At 49.2% G+C, this 16,936-nt stretch overlaps 1 protein-coding gene across 2 annotated transcripts in view; it reads left to right on the top strand.

The window, feature by feature from the left end:
- The window catches only part of DDB1 (damage specific DNA binding protein 1), a 276,368-nt gene extending 263,965 nt beyond the window's left edge, over nucleotides 1-12,403 (top strand). For both annotated transcript variants that reach the window (XM_030201144.1, XM_030201145.1), the window contains 3 exons: nucleotides 9,585-9,687; nucleotides 11,282-11,405; nucleotides 11,648-12,403. In XM_030201144.1, coding sequence (XP_030057004.1) covers nucleotides 9,585-9,687; nucleotides 11,282-11,405; nucleotides 11,648-11,731 — 311 coding nt within the window. In that variant the 3' untranslated portion in view covers nucleotides 11,732-12,403. The remainder of the gene's footprint in view (nucleotides 1-9,584; nucleotides 9,688-11,281; nucleotides 11,406-11,647) is intronic.
- The last annotated feature ends 4,533 nt before the right edge of the window (nucleotides 12,404-16,936 follow it).

The raw sequence follows: 16,936 nt of genomic DNA, 5'->3' as shown, positions 1-16,936 counted from the left end.
AGCTGTGCTGGGGACAGACCCTCCAGGTGGCCAGAGGGTTAGCCACAGACGGGTGGCTAGGTGTCCTTTTTTGTGGCAGCGTGGTGGGATTGTCAAGCTCACTGTGTGGAGTGAGGGTCACCATCCACTGAGTGATTCAGATTTTTTTTTTTTTTTTTTTTTTTTTTAAATCTGTAACCTCTAGACACAGAGCACAGTGAACCAGTGCAGCAATAACAGGGGTCCTTTCCCCATTCAGGTTTTTTTTTTGGTAGCGTTAGGCAATTAGCAGCGTACTGATGGCGACTCTCAGCGGCTGTCAGATACCGGATATACCTGTCCTAACACCAGAGCGACTGGATGACCTCAGCAAGGAGGAGCTGCAGGACCTGCCTATGCAGAGTTCTCTTAAGGAGAGACTAGACTTCTTATGAGCAGAGGCCCATGAGTTGGCAGGTCCAGATAACACACCAGCTGAAATCTGGCAGAGGGACAGTAGCAAGAGGAGCGTGAATTCCAGCTGCAGAAAATGAAGTTGGAGATGAAAATGGCTCTTATCCAAAGCTCCAGCCCATCCCCCGGATCGGGCCCAACTTGTTTGCACAGTTTGATGATACCTGAGGGGACATTGATACTGCCTTTGAAAAAATGTACTGCCTCAGTGAGATTTCTCAGAAAGACTGGATGCACTATCTTAGAGGAAAGCTCACTGGTAGCATTTGAGGCATTCCAAGATCACCAGCCCCGTACTCCAAAGAATGCGACTGAGTTAGCTGGCATTTTTGTGCTAACCATCCCTGGTTGGCTACACTTCCTTTGTCCTTACATCGAGAAGGTAAATCTTATCCCAGTTGTTCATGCCATGGTAACATCAAGACTGGATTACTGCAATGCACTATACAATGGTCTGACTACAAAGGGCCTGCGCCAGCTCCAGTTGATTCAGAATGCAGCAGTAAGACTCATAGAAGGTTGCAAGCGACGTGACCATATCACACCATTTTTGCAAAAACGTCATTGGCTGCCAGTACAATACAGGGTTAAACTTAAAACTCTATGTCTGATCTTCAAGGCTCTGAAAGGAAATGGCCTTGAGTGTCTGAAGAATAGGATGATCCTCCACACACCGCCAAGGACACTAAGGTCCTCCCAAGGATTTTCACTAACCACACCCTCTCCAAAAGACATTACACGATGTGATACCCGCAAGCGAACCTCCGGAGTAGCCCCCACACTCTGGAATGCACTGCTTGAAAGGCTCCGCTTAACACAAGACTATCTTTACTTCAGGAAGCAGGTGAAGGCTTGGCTGTTCAATCAGGCCTTTAATGGAAGAAGTAACTAACATGTTAATCTCACTCACATACACAAGGAGTGACTCGGGCTGCACATACTACAGCGGGACATGTTTATCCATTCCTACTCTAGCTGAGATAATATTTAACCATCTCTATGACCTCATGTGCAACTTTCTTCAAATCAGACACCTTACTTTCTAACTCTTCCTACTTTCTTACCCATCTATATGTTACAACTTTGCCTTACCCTTCACTATCAGTTATAATGTTCTGTTATGTATTGTTGATTTTGCAAATAGTATACCATGCCGTACTTTGTATTAGTTGAATATTTTTACTGCTGTAACTGCCTATTGCTCATGTTTGATCTATTCTTACTGTACACCGCCTTGAGTGAATTCCTTCAAAAAGGTGGTAAATAAATCCTAATAAATAAAGAAAAGCCGTTTGTACTGCAGCAGCCAAGATCTAAGGGCAGCCAAATATCCCGGTAACCTCAGAGACTGTCAGCAAATCCTCCAGTGTTTCCCAAAAATCTAAACACTTTAAGCATGAACATCCTTGTTACCAGTGTGGGTGTAAAAGGACATTTCAAAGCAGATTGCCCAAATAATCCTAAGCCTGTACTAAAGAACGTTTCAGTTCCTGCACCAAAGCTGGTGGCTTACATGGGTGGCACCAGTCCTACAAAGGAGGCCCATGCAGTTGTTATTTCTATGGACTTTCAAGACAAAAAGCAGTATACCTCTCGTGTAAATATGTTAATAGCCTATGCGGATCGCACAGCCATGGTGTAGCTGTGTGTAGCCCACCAGAAGAGTGTCAGGATAGTGAAGCCTATACAGGAAACGTGTATAAAAGAGACACATTGTACATACACCGAATATAGAAAAAGCTTTATTCATAAATCACTGCTAACGAAGCACCAGAGAATCCACACAGGACTGAAACTATTCACATGTGCTGAGTTTGGTAAAAGTTTCTGTTAGAAGATGCTCCTCCCTATTCACAAGATGAAGCATATAGGATTAAAAGTATTGGCATGTACTGAGTGTGTTAAAAGCTTCTGCCATAAGGTATACCTTGCAGCACACCAGAATGGATGAGCCTGAACCGCCCTGACACTGGACTCTTGAGACCCGGCCAGCGCACTGAGAAGGCTGCAGTTCGGAGTCTCTCTTAGAGGGGGGAGGTGTGGCGAAACAGGAAATTGTCCTCCTTGTAAATTGTATAGCTATTGTTTATGATGTGCATTTCCTTTGTTTGGACATCAGATGGTGACTCTTATTTGTTTGTAAAGTTGTTACAAAACTATCAGTTTCTTCTTCCCGCCAAAAGCTGTTAGCTTAAGCTATGAAGTAATTTATCTGTCATTGCCTGTTCGTTTCCACCTGTTTAAGTGGTTCACTGTTCTACTCTGACAGTAAACCTGATTTATTTATTGACTCTGCAGTCCTGGACTGACTAAGAATCCTGGTGGTTTGTGTTTTGATCTGTGGGTGCTTTCTGAGAACACTGGGACCCCTGAGAATGTGGCCCAATAGCCTAGAATTCACCAGGGAATTATCAGAGTGTGGGAGACTGTCCCAGAGGCAAGTGAAACCCAGTTGGTGGGGTGGAGGGTGCTAGTGTAGAGCACAAGCGGCAGGTGCAGGTGGACCTGATCTGTGCTGGGTACAACCCTCCAGGTGGCCACAAGGTTAGCCCCAGGTGGGTGGCTAGGCGTTTCTTAACATAAGACTTTGTTTAACTTTCTTGCAGTGCATTTTAAACAGATTTCAAATGTACAGTCAAGTGTATTTCATTATTCTCCGAGGACAAGCAGGCTGCTTGTTCTCACTGATGGGTGACATCCACGGCAGCCCCCTCCAATCGGAACACTTTCTAGCAAAGTCCTTTGCTAGTCCTCGCGCGCCGATGCGCACCGCGCATGCGCGGCCGTCTTCCCGCCCGAACCGGCTCGTGCCGGCCAGTCTTCTTTTGTCCGCGCTCGGTACGGTCGTGTTTCGCCGTTCGCGCCCCAAAGTTGACCTTGCGCGTCGTTCTTCGACTTTGTTCTTTAAAAAAAAGAAAAAAGGTGTCGGGAGGAGGCCTTTTGGTTTTCTCCCTTCCCGTACTTTGAGTTTTTTGCCCCGGTAAGTTTTCTTTCGTCGTCAGGGTAGGCCCTATTTAGGCCTCGGTTGAAGTTTTTCTTCCCCCTATTTTTGTGGTGCCATTTTCGCCATTTTGAGTTTTGATCTCGCCGGCGCGATTTTTCCGCCCATGACATCGAAGTCTTCCAGCGGCTTCAAGAATTGCACCCAGTGCGCCCGGGTAATCTCACTCACTGACAGGCACGCGTCGTGTCTTCAGTGTCTGGGGGCTGGGCACCGCCCTCAGGCCTGTAGTCTGTGTTCCCTCTTACAAAAGCGGACTCAGGTAGCGAGGTTAGCCCAGTGGAACATTTTGTTCTCGGGCTCTTCGTCGGCATCGGCACCGGGAGTATCGACTGCCTCGACGTCGTCGGCGCCCGGACCTTCATCCTCGCCCCCGATTGCATCGAGGCATCGGCCCTCTGCATCGGGGCGACATCGGAGGGCTGCGTCGGTGTCGGTGGTATCGAGACCTCCTCGTCTGCTGATGTCGTCGGACGGTGGTGCTTCGTCTGGAGTGCAGGTGAGGGCTGTCCATTCCCCTGCTGGTGGCGGTGAGCCTTTGGGTGGGTCTCCCCCTACCCTGAGGGCTCCTGCGGTACAGCCCCCCCGAGACCGACCCTCTTCGGCCTCGGCCCCGAGGAAGAAGACGGCTGGATTCTGCGTCCTCCTCGTCGGTGCCGGGAAGCTCCGGTGACGTGCTTCGTTCAAAAAAGTCGAAGAAGCATCGTCACCGGTCCCCTTCCTGTGTCGGCACCGAGAGCTCTGGGTTGCCGAGGGAGTCGGCACCCAGTAAGCATCGGCACCGAGAGGACCGCTTGCCCTCTGTTCAAGAGGTGTCGATGCGCTCCCCTTTGGACAGCCCGGAACAGCCTCCACGCCCGGAACAGGTTCTGACATCGACTCCTGCATCGGCTTCTATGTCTTTTTCCACAGCCGCTCTGCACGAGAGCCTCCGGGCCGTTCTCCCAGAGATCCTGGGAGAGCTGTTGCGCTCTTCCCCTCCGGTACCGGGGGTGCTTGCGCCTCCGGTACCGTCGAGCGAGGCGCCGGCCGGCCCATTGTCCGGGGTGAGGTCTCCGACATCGGTGCCGCTTGCGGTACCGAGTGCGGTAGCCTCCCGGGGAGGCTCCCCGACTACGTCGGCAGAGGGAGCTTCGCCGGTGCAGGCGAGGGAGTCTACCTCTCGACGCTCCCACCGTGGCCGTGGTTCCACGGAGTCGAGCCGGGCATGGTTACAGACACAGGTCCGTGAACTTGTGTCTGACACCGATGGTGAGGCCTCGTGGGAAGAGGAAGAAGACATCAGATATTTCTCTGACGAGGAGTCTGAGGGTCTTCCTTCCGATCCCACTCCCTCTCCTGAAAGACAGCTTTCTCCTCCTGAGAGCCTGTCTTTCGCTTCCTTTGTCCGGGAGATGTCTACGGCCATCCCCTTCCCGGTGGTTGTGGAGGACGAGCCCAGGGCTGAAATGTTTGAGCTCCTGGACTATCCTTCTCCACCTAAGGAAGCGTCCACAGTACCCATGCATCATGTCTACTACTACTATTTAGCATTTCTATAGCGCTACAAGGCATACGCAGTCCTCAAAAAGACATTGCTGGCGAACTGGACCAAGCCATTAACTAACCCCCACATTCCCAAGAAGATCGAGTCCCAGTACCGGATCCATGGGGACCCAGAGCTGATGCGCACTCAGTTGCCTCACGACTCTGGAGTTGTGGATTTGGCCCTAAAGAAGGCCAAGAGTTCCAGAGAACATGCTTCGGCGCCCCCGGGCAAGGACTCTAGAACCTTGGACTCCTTTGGGAGGAAGGCCTACCATTCTTCTATGCTCGTGGCCAAGATTCAGCCCTACCAGCTCTACACGAGCATACACATGCGGAACAATGTGCGGCAGTTGGCGGGCTTGGTGGACACGATCCCCCCCTGAGCAAGCCAAGCCATTTCAGGAGGTGGTCAGGCAGCTGAAGGTGTGCAGAAAATGCCTGGCCAGAGGGGTGTATGACACCTTTGATGTTGCGTCCAGGGCTGCTGCTCAAGGTGTGGTGATGCGCAGACTCTCATGGCTGCGTGCCTCCGACCTGGAGAATAGAATCCAGCAGCGGATTGCGGACTCGCCTTGCCGTGCGGATAATATTTTTGGAGAAAAAGTCGAGCAGGTGGTAGAGCAGCTCCACCAGCGGGACACCGCATTCGACAAGTTCTCCCGCCGGCAGCCTTCAGCCTCTACCTCTACAGGTAGAAGATTTTTCGGGGGAAGGAAGACTGTTCCCTACTCTTCTGGCAAGCGTAGGTACAATCCTCCTTCTCGACAGCCTGCGGCCCAGGCTAAGCCCCAGCGCGCTCGCTCTCGTCAGCAGCGTGCGCCTCAGCAAGGCCCCTCGGCTCCCCAGCAAAAGCAAGGGACGAGCTTTTGACTGGCTCCAGCAGAGCATAGCCGCCATCCAAGTGTCAGTGCCGGGCGACCTGCCAGTCGGAGGGAGGTTGAAAGTTTTTCACCAAAGGTGGCCTCTCATAACCTCCGATCAGTGGGTTCTCCAAATAGTCCGGCAAGGATACACCCTCAATTTGGCCTCAAAACCTCCAAATTGTCCACCGGGAGCTCAGTCTTACAGCTTCCAGCACAAGCAGGTACTTGCAGAGGAACTCTCCGCCCTTCTCAGCGCCAATGCGGTCGAGCCTGTGCCATCCGGGCAAGAAGGGCTGGGATTCTATTCCAGGTACTTCCTTGTGGAAAAGAAAACAGGGGGGATGCGTCCCATCCTAGACCTAAGGGCCCTGAACAAATATCTGGTCAAGGAAAAGTTCAGGATGCTTTCCCTGGGCACCCTTCTCCCCATGATTCAGGAAAACGATTGGCTATGCTCTCTGGACTTGAAGGACGCCTACACGCACATCCCGATACTGCCAGCTCACAGACAGTATCTGCGATTTCAGCTGGGCACACGTCACTTCCAGTACTGTGTGCTACCCTTTGGGCTCGCCTCTGCGCCCAGAGTGTTCACGAAGTGCTTGGCTGTAGTAGCAGCGGCACTTCGCAGACTTGGGGGTACACGTGTTCCCATATCTCGACGATTGGCTGGTGAAGAACACATCCGAGGCAGGAGCCCTGCAGTCCATGCAGATGACTATTCGTCTCCTGGAGCTACTGGGGTTTGTGATAAATTACCCAAAGTCCCACCTTCTCCCAGTGCAGAAACTTGAATTCATAGGAGCTCTGCTGGATTCTCGGACGGCTCGCGCCTATCTCCCAGAGACGAGAGCCAACAACTTGTTGTCCCTCGTCTCGCGGGTACGAGCGTCCCAGCAGATCACAGCTCGGCAGATGTTGAGATTGCTGGGCCACATGGCCTCCACAGTTCATGTGACTCCCATGGCCCGCCTTCACATGAGATCTGCTCAATGGACCCTAGCTTCCCAGTGGTTTCAGGCTGCTGGGGATCTAGAAGACGTGATCCACCTGTCCACGAGTTTTCTCGAATCCCTGTATTGGTGGACAATTTGGTCCAATTTGACTCTGGGACGTCCTTTCCAAATTCCTCAGCCACAAAAAGTGCTGACCACGGATGCGTCTCTCCTGGGATGGGGAGCTCATGTCGATGGGCTTCACACCCAAGGAAGCTAGTCCCTCCAGGAACGCGATCTGCAGATCAATCTTCTGGAGTTACGAGCGATCTGGAACGCTCTGAAGGCTTTCAGAGATCGGCTGTCCCACCAAATTATCCAAATTCAGACAGACAACCAGGTTGCCATGTATTACGTCAACAAGCAGGGGGGCACCGGATCTCGCCCCCTGTGTCAGGAAGCCGTCAGCATGTGGCTCTGGGCTCGCCGTCACGGCATGGTGCTCCAAGCCACATATCTGGCAGGCGTAAACAACAGTCTGGCCGACAGGTTGAGCAGGATTATGCAACCTCACGAGTGGTCGCTCAATTCCCGTGTAGTGCGACAGATCTTCCAGGTGTGGGGCACCCCCTTGGTAGATCTCTTCGCATCTCGAGCCAACCACAAAGTCCATCAGTTCTGTTCCAGGCTTCAGGCCCACGGCAGACTGGCATCGGATGCCTTCCTCCTGGACTGGGGGGAGGGTCTGCTGTATGCTTATCCTCCCATACCTCTGGTGGGGAAGACTTTGTTGAAACTCAAGCAAGACCGAGGCACCATGATTCTGATTGCTCCTTTTTGGCCGCGTCAGATCTGGTTCCCTCTTCTTCTGGAGTTGTCCTCCGAAGAACCGTGGAGATTGGAGTGTTTTCCGACCCTCATCACACAGGACGAAAGGGCGCTTCTGCATCCCAACCTCCGGTCCCTGGCTCTCACGGCCAGGATGTTGAGAGCGTAGACTTTGCCTCTTTGGGTCTGTCAGAGGGTGTCTCCCGCATCTTGCTTGCTTCCAGGAAAGATTCCACTAAGAGGAGTTACTTCTTTCTGTGGAGGAGGTTTGCCGTCTGATGTGACAGCAAGGCCCTAGATCCTCGCTCTTGTCCTACATAGACCCTGCTTGAATACCTTCTGCACTTGTCTGAGTCTGGTCTCAAGACCAACTCTGTAAGGGTTCACCTTAGTGCAATCAGTGCATACCATTACCGTGTAGAAGGTAAGCCGATCTCAGGATAGCCTTTAGTTGTTCGCTTCATGAGAGGTTTGCTTTTGTCAAAGCCCCCTGTCAAGCCTCCTACAGTGTCATAGGATCTCAATGTCGTTTTCACCCAGCTGATGAAACCTCCTTTTGAGCCACTGAATTCCTGCCATCTGAAGTACTTGACCTGGAAGGTCATTTTCTTGGTGGCAGTTACTTCAGCTCGTAGAGTCAGTGAGCTTCAGGCCCTGGTAGCCCAGGCCCCTTACACCAAATTTCATCATAACAGAGTAGTCCTCCGCACTCACCCTAAGTTCTTGCCAAAGGTTGTGTCGGAGTTCCATCTGAACCAGTCAATTGTCTTGCCAACATTCTTTCCCCGTCCTCATTCCTGCCCTGCTGAACGTCAGCTGCACACATTGGACTGCAAGAGAGCATTGGCCTTCTATCTGGAGCGGACACAGCCCAACAGACAGTCCGCCCAATTGTTTGTTTCTTTTGATCCCAACAGGAGGGGAGTGGCTGTGGGAAAACGCACCATATCCAATTGGCTAGCAGATTGCATTTCCTTCACTTACGCCCAGGCTGGGCTGGCTCTTGAGGGTCATGTCACGGCTCATAATGTTAGAGCCATGGCAGCGTCGGTAGCCCACTTGAAGTCAGCCACTATTGAAGAAATTTGCAAAGCTGCGACGTGGTCATCTGTCCACACATTCACATCTCATTACTGCCTGCAGCAGGATACCCGACGCGACAGTCGGTTCGGGCAGTCAGTGCTTCAGAATCTGTTCGGGGTTTAGAATCCAACTCCACCCCCCTAGGCCCATGTTTGTTCTGTTCCAGGCTGCACTCTCAGTTAGTTGGTAAATTTTTTAGGTCAATCTCAGTTATGTCCTCGCCGTTGCGAGGCCCAATTGACCATGGTTGTTGTTTTGAGTGAGCCTGGGGGCTTGGGATACCCCATCAGTGAGAACAAGCAGCCTGCTTGTCCTCGGAGAAAGCGAATGCTACATACCTGTGGAAGGTATTCTCTGAGGACAGCAGGCTGATTGTTCTCACAAACCCGCCCGCCTCCCCTTTGGAGTTGTGTCTTCCCTTCTCTTTGTCTTGCTACATATGAGACTGGCCGGCACGAGCCGGTTCGGGCGGGAAGACGGCCGCGCATGTGCGGTGCGCATCGGCGCGCGAGGACTAGCAAAGGACTTTGCTAGAAAGTGTTCCGATTGGAGGGGGCTGCCGTGGACGTCACCCATCAGTGAGAACAATCAGCCTGCTGTCCTCGGAGAATACCTTCTACAGGTATGTAGCATTCGCTTAATTGAAGACCATTCATTTTCAAGTTATAAAACCAGTCTCTGAACCTACTTGGCAAGAAATTTAACTAAGAACTGTGTTGTAATTGTACAGTTAGTCAAGAAGCCTCACTTTCCTGGCTTAGGAATCGATCTAAAATTCAATTTATTTCCTTCAAATTCATGAACATTAGTAATGAACCTGCTTTTGTAATTTCCATAACATTGATTGCATTACATATTAACAACCAGCTCTTTTGCCTAACACTGATATCTAATTGCATTTCTTTTCTCTGCCAGGTTTGGTTACCTCATTGTCAGAGGGCTGGTACAACCTATTGTTAGATGTGCAGAACCGACTTAACAAAGTCATCAAGAGTGTGGGCAAGATCGAACACTCTTTATATCCTTCAAAGACACCTTACAAGTGTTACACAAAATGCCAGCTCAGTTTTACAGAGCAGCTATGTCAACCAGAGCTATGAGAGGAATGCATGCAATATGTATACACTAGTAAAAGAGGCCCATTTCATAGAGAAATGAAACGGGCGCTAGCAAGGTTCCATGCCCCCCTCCCTACCTTCCCCTCTCCCTCTCTCTCCTCCAAGTTCCAGCCCCCCTCCCCTCTTCCATGCCCCCCTTCATCCCTCCCTCCCTCCCTCCCTCCATCTCCGAGTTCCAGGCACCCCTCCCCTTCGAGTTGCAGGACCCCCTGCCCCCTCCCCTTCGAGTTGCAGGACCCCCTGCCCCCTCCCCTTCGAGTTGCAGGGCCCCCTCCCCTTCGAGTTGCAGGGCCCCCTCCCCTTCGAGTTGCAGGGCCCCCTCCCCTTCGAGTTGCAGGGCCCCCTCCCCTTCGAGTTGCAGGGGCCCCCCGCCCTTCAAGTTGCAGGGGCCCCCCGCCCTTCAAGTTCCAGGGCCCCCCCCCTGCCCTTCGAGTTCCAGGGCCCCCCCGCCCTTCGAGTTGCAGGGCCCCCTGCCCTTCGAGTTCCAGGGCCCCCCCTGCCCTTCGAGTTCCAGGGCCCCCCCTGCCCTTCGAGTTCCAGGGCCCCCCCTGCCCTTCGAGTTCCAGGGCCCCCCCTGCCCTTCGAGTTCCAGGGCCCCCCCTGCCCTTCGAGTTCCAGGGCCCCCCCTGCCCTTCGAGTTCCAGGGCCCCCCCTGCCCTTCGAGTTCCAGGGCCCCCCCTGCCCTTCGAGTTCCAGGGCCCCCCCTGCCCTTCGAGTTCCAGGGCCCCCCCTGCCCTTCGAGTTCCAGGGCCCCCCCTGCCCTTCGAGTTCCAGGGCCCCCCCCTGCCCTTCGAGTTCCAGGGCCCCCCCTGCCCTTCGAGTTCCAGGGTCCCCCCTGCCCTTCGAGTTCCAGGGCCCCCCCCCCCCTCAGAGTTCGACGACCCCCGCGCCTCCCTCCCTCTCTCTGTCTCCCCTTCGACTGCAAGCACAACCTGTCTTCTGGCAGCCCCTCACCTTCCTGCGTGCCGGCTGTAATGTAAAAATTTTAACCTCGGGGTCCAGTGTCCGCAGTGAAGGTGAGCGGCGCTTCAGCCTGCCTTCCCATCTGTCTCACCTCTGCCTCTGGTCCCACCCTCATTTCCTGTTTCCAGAAGGGCGGGACCAGAAGCAGAGCTGAGACAGATGGGAAGGCAGGCTGAAGCACCGCTGGCCTTCACTGCGGACGCCGGACCCCAAGGTAAGAATTTTTAAATTACAGCCGGCACTCAGGAAGGCGAGGGGCTACCGCAGGACAGGTCATGCTTGCAGTCTGAGGGGAGACAGAGAGAGGGAGGGAAGCGCGGTGGCGTGGATCTCAGAGCAGAGGGGGGGCGTGGAACTGGGAAGGAGGGGGGCTGCAACTCGAAGGGGAGGGGGGCCTGTAACTCGGCAGGGAGGAGAAGGAGGGAGGGAGGTAGGGGATAATCACTTATATCTGGATATGAAGGAAGGAGTGGAATGGCATGACATTACTGCATGGTGAGACCATAGTTTTCTCTCCTTAACTTGTTTTACCTGGAGATCATTTCATACAGAGCGAAAGACTGAACCTGCTACAGGGTTCATTGATGGTGATTTGATTGAGAGCTTCCTGGACATTAACCGCTCCAAAATGCAGGAGGTGGTAGCAAATTTACAGGTAAAGCTTGTTCGAGTAGCTTTTGTGGACAGTGGAAGGGATACAGTGGTAAAGAGGACGGTAGGGGGTGTTGGGAGCTGAGGTTAAACGATAAAAGAATGAATATGAAACTATAAGGGTGAGAGTGGACATGTTAAACAGTTGGGTTGTTATAAGACCAACATACAGCATTAATTGTAAAGGGAAGGGATCATCTTACAAATATCCCAGGCACCTATCAATTTATTATTTTTGCATTCCAGATTGACGATGGCAGTGGAATGAAGAGAGAGGCAACTGTAGATGACCTAATAAAGATTGTGGAGGAACTCACTAGGATTCATTAATAAAATATTCAGTAACTCCTGATGACACCTGCCATGTTGGAAAACAGAATATTTCCCATCTGTTTCTTAGTCTTTGTAATTGTGGGGGATCTCGTAAACAGTTCTGGTCCAAAACTGGAAGATGACTACCCAGGAGTAGGAAAGGAGGTATCCCAAATTGGAATCTACAAACTAGGGGTTTTTGATAGTAACATGGCTGTCTATGATGCCATCCATGAGCTTGGATTAATTAGAGGAAGTGATTTCAGCCATGGGCCTGTGACGTTAGCTGTCAACATATACTGAGTGATAGCTGTCCCTTAGTCCAAGTGATGCTAGGGAGGAGTATCGTGTTATTAAATGATGTTCATTCTGTCACTGTAGTCAAATGCATTGTTTTTATTTTATTTTATTTTGTGTTCACTCTGGATTCTGAACCCCTCCCTTCATTTTGTAGAGGGTTTTGATGGTCTTCGGATGATGGGATGAATGTGTGCATAGGGAAAAGTGTGATATGTTATCAGGAACTATTTAGTGATGCAGCTTGACCTGAGGGAGTGTGCTTTCACAGGACTGAAGGCCCCGCATTCATAGGCCCCTGTGATTTAAGTGCAGAGAGGAGGAGAAATGGTGCGTAAAAATGGATTGTTAATTTCCGAGTTTTAAAAAAATAAAGCCCTGTCTGAAATTATAGTCCAGTGTTGTCTTTGTATTCTTTGACACCATCTTTCTTCAGCAATATGATGATGAGATCGCTCTTCACCATTGGTGGATGTAGCAGACTAGATCTGCCCTTGTACCATCTGGGTCCTCAGTAAAGATAAATTTTATTTATTTACTAGGATTTATTTACTGCCTTTTTGAAGGCATTCATTCAAGGTGGTATACAGTAAGAATAGATCAAACATGAGTTATAATACAAAGTATGACATTGTTACTACTTACAATGTCGACACAATATGTAGTAGAACATTTTAATAGGCAGCGTAGGTATTTATTTTATTAGGATTTATTTACCGCCTTTTTGAAGGAACTCAAGGTGGTGTATAGTAAGAATAGATCAAACATGAGCAGGAGGCAATTAGAACAGTAAAAATATTTGAACAACAATACAAAGTATGGCATGGTATACTACTTGCAGTGACAACACAATATGTACTAGAACATTATAATTGATAGTGAAGGTTAAGCCAAAGTTGTAACACATAGATGAGTAGGAAGAATTAGAATGTAAGGTGATTGATTTGAAGAAAGTTGCATGTGAGGTCAGAGAGATGGTTAAATATTAGCTAGGGTAGGAGTGGATAAACATGTCCTGCTGCAGGATGTGCAGCCCGAGTCAATCCTTGTGTGTGTGAGTGAGACTAACAACTTAGTTACTTCTTCCGTTAAAGGCTTGGTTGAAGAGCCAAGCTTTCACCTGCTTCCTGAAGTAGAGATAGTCTTGTGTTAAGCGCAGCCTTTCAGGCAATGCATTCCAGAGTGTGGGGGCTACTCCGGAGAAGGCTTGCTTGTGGGTATCACATCGTGTAATGTCTTTTGGAGAGGGTGTAGTTAGTGAAAGTCCTTGGGAGAATCTTAGTGTCCTTGGCGGTGTGTGGAGGATCATCCTATTCTTCAGATATTCGGGGCCATTTCTTTTCAGGCTCTTGAAGATCAGACATAGAGGTTTAAATTTAGCCCTGTATTGTACTGGAGCCAATGAAGTTTTTGCAAAAATAGTGTGATGTGGTCATGAGTCTTGCTGCTGCATTCTGAATCAACTGGAGCTGGTGCAGGCCCTTTGTAGTCAGACCATTGTATAGTGCATTGCAGTAATCCAGTCTTGATGTTACCATGGCATGCACAACTGGGATAAGATTTACCTTCTCGATGAAAGGGGAGAGGCAGCTTAGCTGTTGCAAATAGTAGAAGCAGCTCTTGAAGGTTGCTTGGCTTTGGGGAATCAGAGTAAGTGTTGAATCTAACTGTATTCCAAGGTTCCTGACTTGTGATTTGAAGGGGAGTTCATACTTCCTAGAAGGGATTTTGATGTCAGGTATGAGCAAAGATGGAACATGTAGATAGGTAAGAGAGTAAGAAGAGATAGAAAGTAAGGTGACTAATTTAAAGAAAGGTGCACATGAAGTCAGAGAGATGGTTAACATAGAGATAGATAAGAAGAGTTAGAAAATAAGGTGACTAAAGAAAGGTACACATGTCCTGTTCTCGCTTTCCTATTCAAGTGTTTTACATGCAGGAGGTCATAGGATTTTGTGTGACAGGAGTGAGTATATCAGTAGTCATACCTTCCCCTAAAAAAAACAAAAAAAGAATTCCTTAATTCTAAAAGAAATCAGCCAGCATTGTAACAGATGGAAGCAAGAAAAGACTGTGTGTACCAATGCGAAAAACTTTGCAGATGCCAAATAAATGCTTTCAAAAGTTTCTGGGCTGTGGAAGAGCAAATATAAAAGGGCATGGAGATGGGGTTTAAAGGGTCATGGATTTTGATATACTGCCTTTCTATGGTACAACTAAAGCAGATTACATTTATTATATGCAGGTACTTTTCTCTGTATCTAGTGGGCTCACAATCTAAGTTTTTTTTGTACTTGGGCAACAGATGGTTGACCTACCCAGGGTCACAAGGAGCCACAATGGGATTTGAACCCAGTTCCTCAGCCTACTGCGCTAACCATTAGGCTAATCTTCTACTCCATTGTTTGTTCTAGGAGTTGTTGGTGACTTCACCAATAGCATTTCTGCATTATCCTGCTGTCTATGGAGAAACTCCATTACAGGTAAGCAACTTTCCTTTGTGTTTGAATGTATTGTGTTCAGTTTTAAGTAAGAAAACTTACAACATGTTTTGGCAAATATTGCAGAGAACTTGGAAGCCTAGCTTATTTTACTCCATTGCAGTCAACCGGGGATTTTGCTCTCCTGCTCGAGAACATTCAACACTTCAAATTTTGCTGTGTAGTTAGTTTATCTGAGAAGCGTGTTGGCAGACTCTGTGAACCACTACAACAGTGGCAAAAATACTTGTTGTCTTTTTCAGCTCCTCACTCATACAAATTAGGCTGGGCTAATTACGAATGAGTTGCTTGATGGAGCAGTAAATATGACGAGTGGAGGAGTGGTCTAATGGTTAGTGTAATGGATTGCGGACCTGGGGAACCGGGTTCAATTCCTGCTGCTGCCTGACAGTCGGCAGTGGGTTGTGATCCTGGGGAACCAGGTTAAATTCAGTGTTGCCAGGTGGGCGGTTTTACCGCCCAATTGGGCGGTTTTCCGCGACCCGCCGCAGGAAATTTTTGCCCGTGGCGGGTTGCGGTTTTTTGGGCTGGTTTTTGGGCTTCAGGGCGGGTTTTTTTTTCGGCCGCGGGGGGCGGGGTTAGTGACGTTTTGGGCGGGGCCGATGACGTGGGAGGCGGGGCCGATGACGTGGGAGGCGGGGCCGGTGACGGAGGAGGTGGGGCCGGTGACGGGGGAGGCGGTGACGGCGGGGGCGGGGTTGATGACGGCGGGGGTGATGACGCGGGGGTGGGGGTGTCAGGGGCGGGGTTTGTGTTTGGGCGGGTTTTGGGCTGTTTCTTGTGCGGGATTGGGTGGGAAAAAAATTTTCCACCTGGCAACCCTGGTTAAATTCCCTCTGTAGCTTCATGTGACTCTGGGTAAGTCACTTAGCCCTCCATTGCCCCAGATACAATATGTAACTTAGATTGTAAGCCCATTAGGGACAGTGCAAAGTACCTATAATAGAAATTGTAAACCGCATAGTTACCTCAGGGATCACTTGTGGTATAGCAAGTGTTGAAAAAAATAAAATAAAGTAGAAACAGTTAATTGAGAGGTGGGAATGTTTGGAATTGTTTTATTTGTGGCAAAGTTTAGCATCTAGGACTTCCCTCTACCTTATGGCATCACTGAAGGGTATACAGATTCAGGAGTGAAAATCACATTTTTTTTCCTGTTAGTCTGAAAGTTGATAAAGTCAGACAAAGCTTACGTTTTCTTAGTTTTTAAATTAGCTGAATTTGATAAGGCAAAGAGGATGATTTGTTTGGTAACTGTTTGGTGAATACAGGCATTTCAAAAGTCCTTAGCACTGTTGCAAACATGACTGAAACACATTTTTCCCGCCCTTAATCCACTTCTGTCACCACCTAAATCCATGGAATGGATCCTGAGAAGCTTAGCCGAGATTGGGTGGCAGAGCCGGTGGGAGGAGGCGGGGCTGGTGGTTGGGAGGTGGGCCTTGTTTCTGGGTAGACTTCTATGGTCTGTGCCCTGAAAATGGCAGAAACAAATCAAGGTCAGGTATACACATAAAGTACCACATGAGTTTAAATTGTTGGGCAGACTAGATGAACCATGTAGGTCTTTTTCTGCCGTCATCTACTATGTTACTATGATACTATTACATTTCCCAACGTTATAACATATCATGCAGAACAGAATCTGTGGTGGTAAAATGAAATTCAGAGGGTCCTTACTATTACGCCATTGCGGAGAGGTTTGAAAATTTAATGGGACTTGATATACTGCCTTTCTGTGATTACAATCAAAGTGCTTTACATACTAAGCAAGATGTGGTAGCCTTGTTAGTCCATTTTTAAAATGTAATCAATAGAAATAGAATAAAATAAAACAGAGAAAATAAAATAAGATGATACATTTTTTATTGGACTAACTTAATACATTTTTTTATTAGCTTTCGAAGGTAGCCCTTCGTCAGATCAGAAATAAGCAAATTTTGATAAGTAACAGCATATATAAGTGAAACATCAAAATATTTCAGTGACAGTCTGAAGGGATGAGGGAGGGGTGGGCTAGGTGAGAAACAGAGAGGACGAGGGACAGGGAAATATGCATGGTGATGAGAGGGTGACAAAGCAGTGAAATTTCATGGTTTATAATGTTATAGAAAAACCCATATCTTTGTTAAGTCCTGTCTGATGGGTGTCAAAATATTTAACCATTTGGACTTCAAAGGTCTTGCGTTCCTGTATTGTTTTAAAGTTTCCTTTCAGTATTCTCACCATAAAATCATTGGTACAGTGTTCTGGTTTTGTAAAGTGCTGTCCCACAGAGGTAACATTCTGGTTGGCACTTGCATTTTTCATATGTCTATGTAATTTAAATCTTTTCTTCAGCATCTGGCTTGTTTTTCCAATATAGCACCCTTTGTCACATTTTTTACACTGGATGACATATACTACCAGCATGTGAAAGATTCCT

This window comes from Microcaecilia unicolor, chromosome 4 (assembly GCF_901765095.1).
Source record: "Microcaecilia unicolor chromosome 4, aMicUni1.1, whole genome shotgun sequence".
NCBI lineage: Eukaryota > Metazoa > Chordata > Amphibia > Gymnophiona > Siphonopidae > Microcaecilia > Microcaecilia unicolor.
The sequence above is the reverse complement of the archived record's forward strand: the minus strand, read 5'-3'. Positions and strand labels throughout refer to the sequence as shown.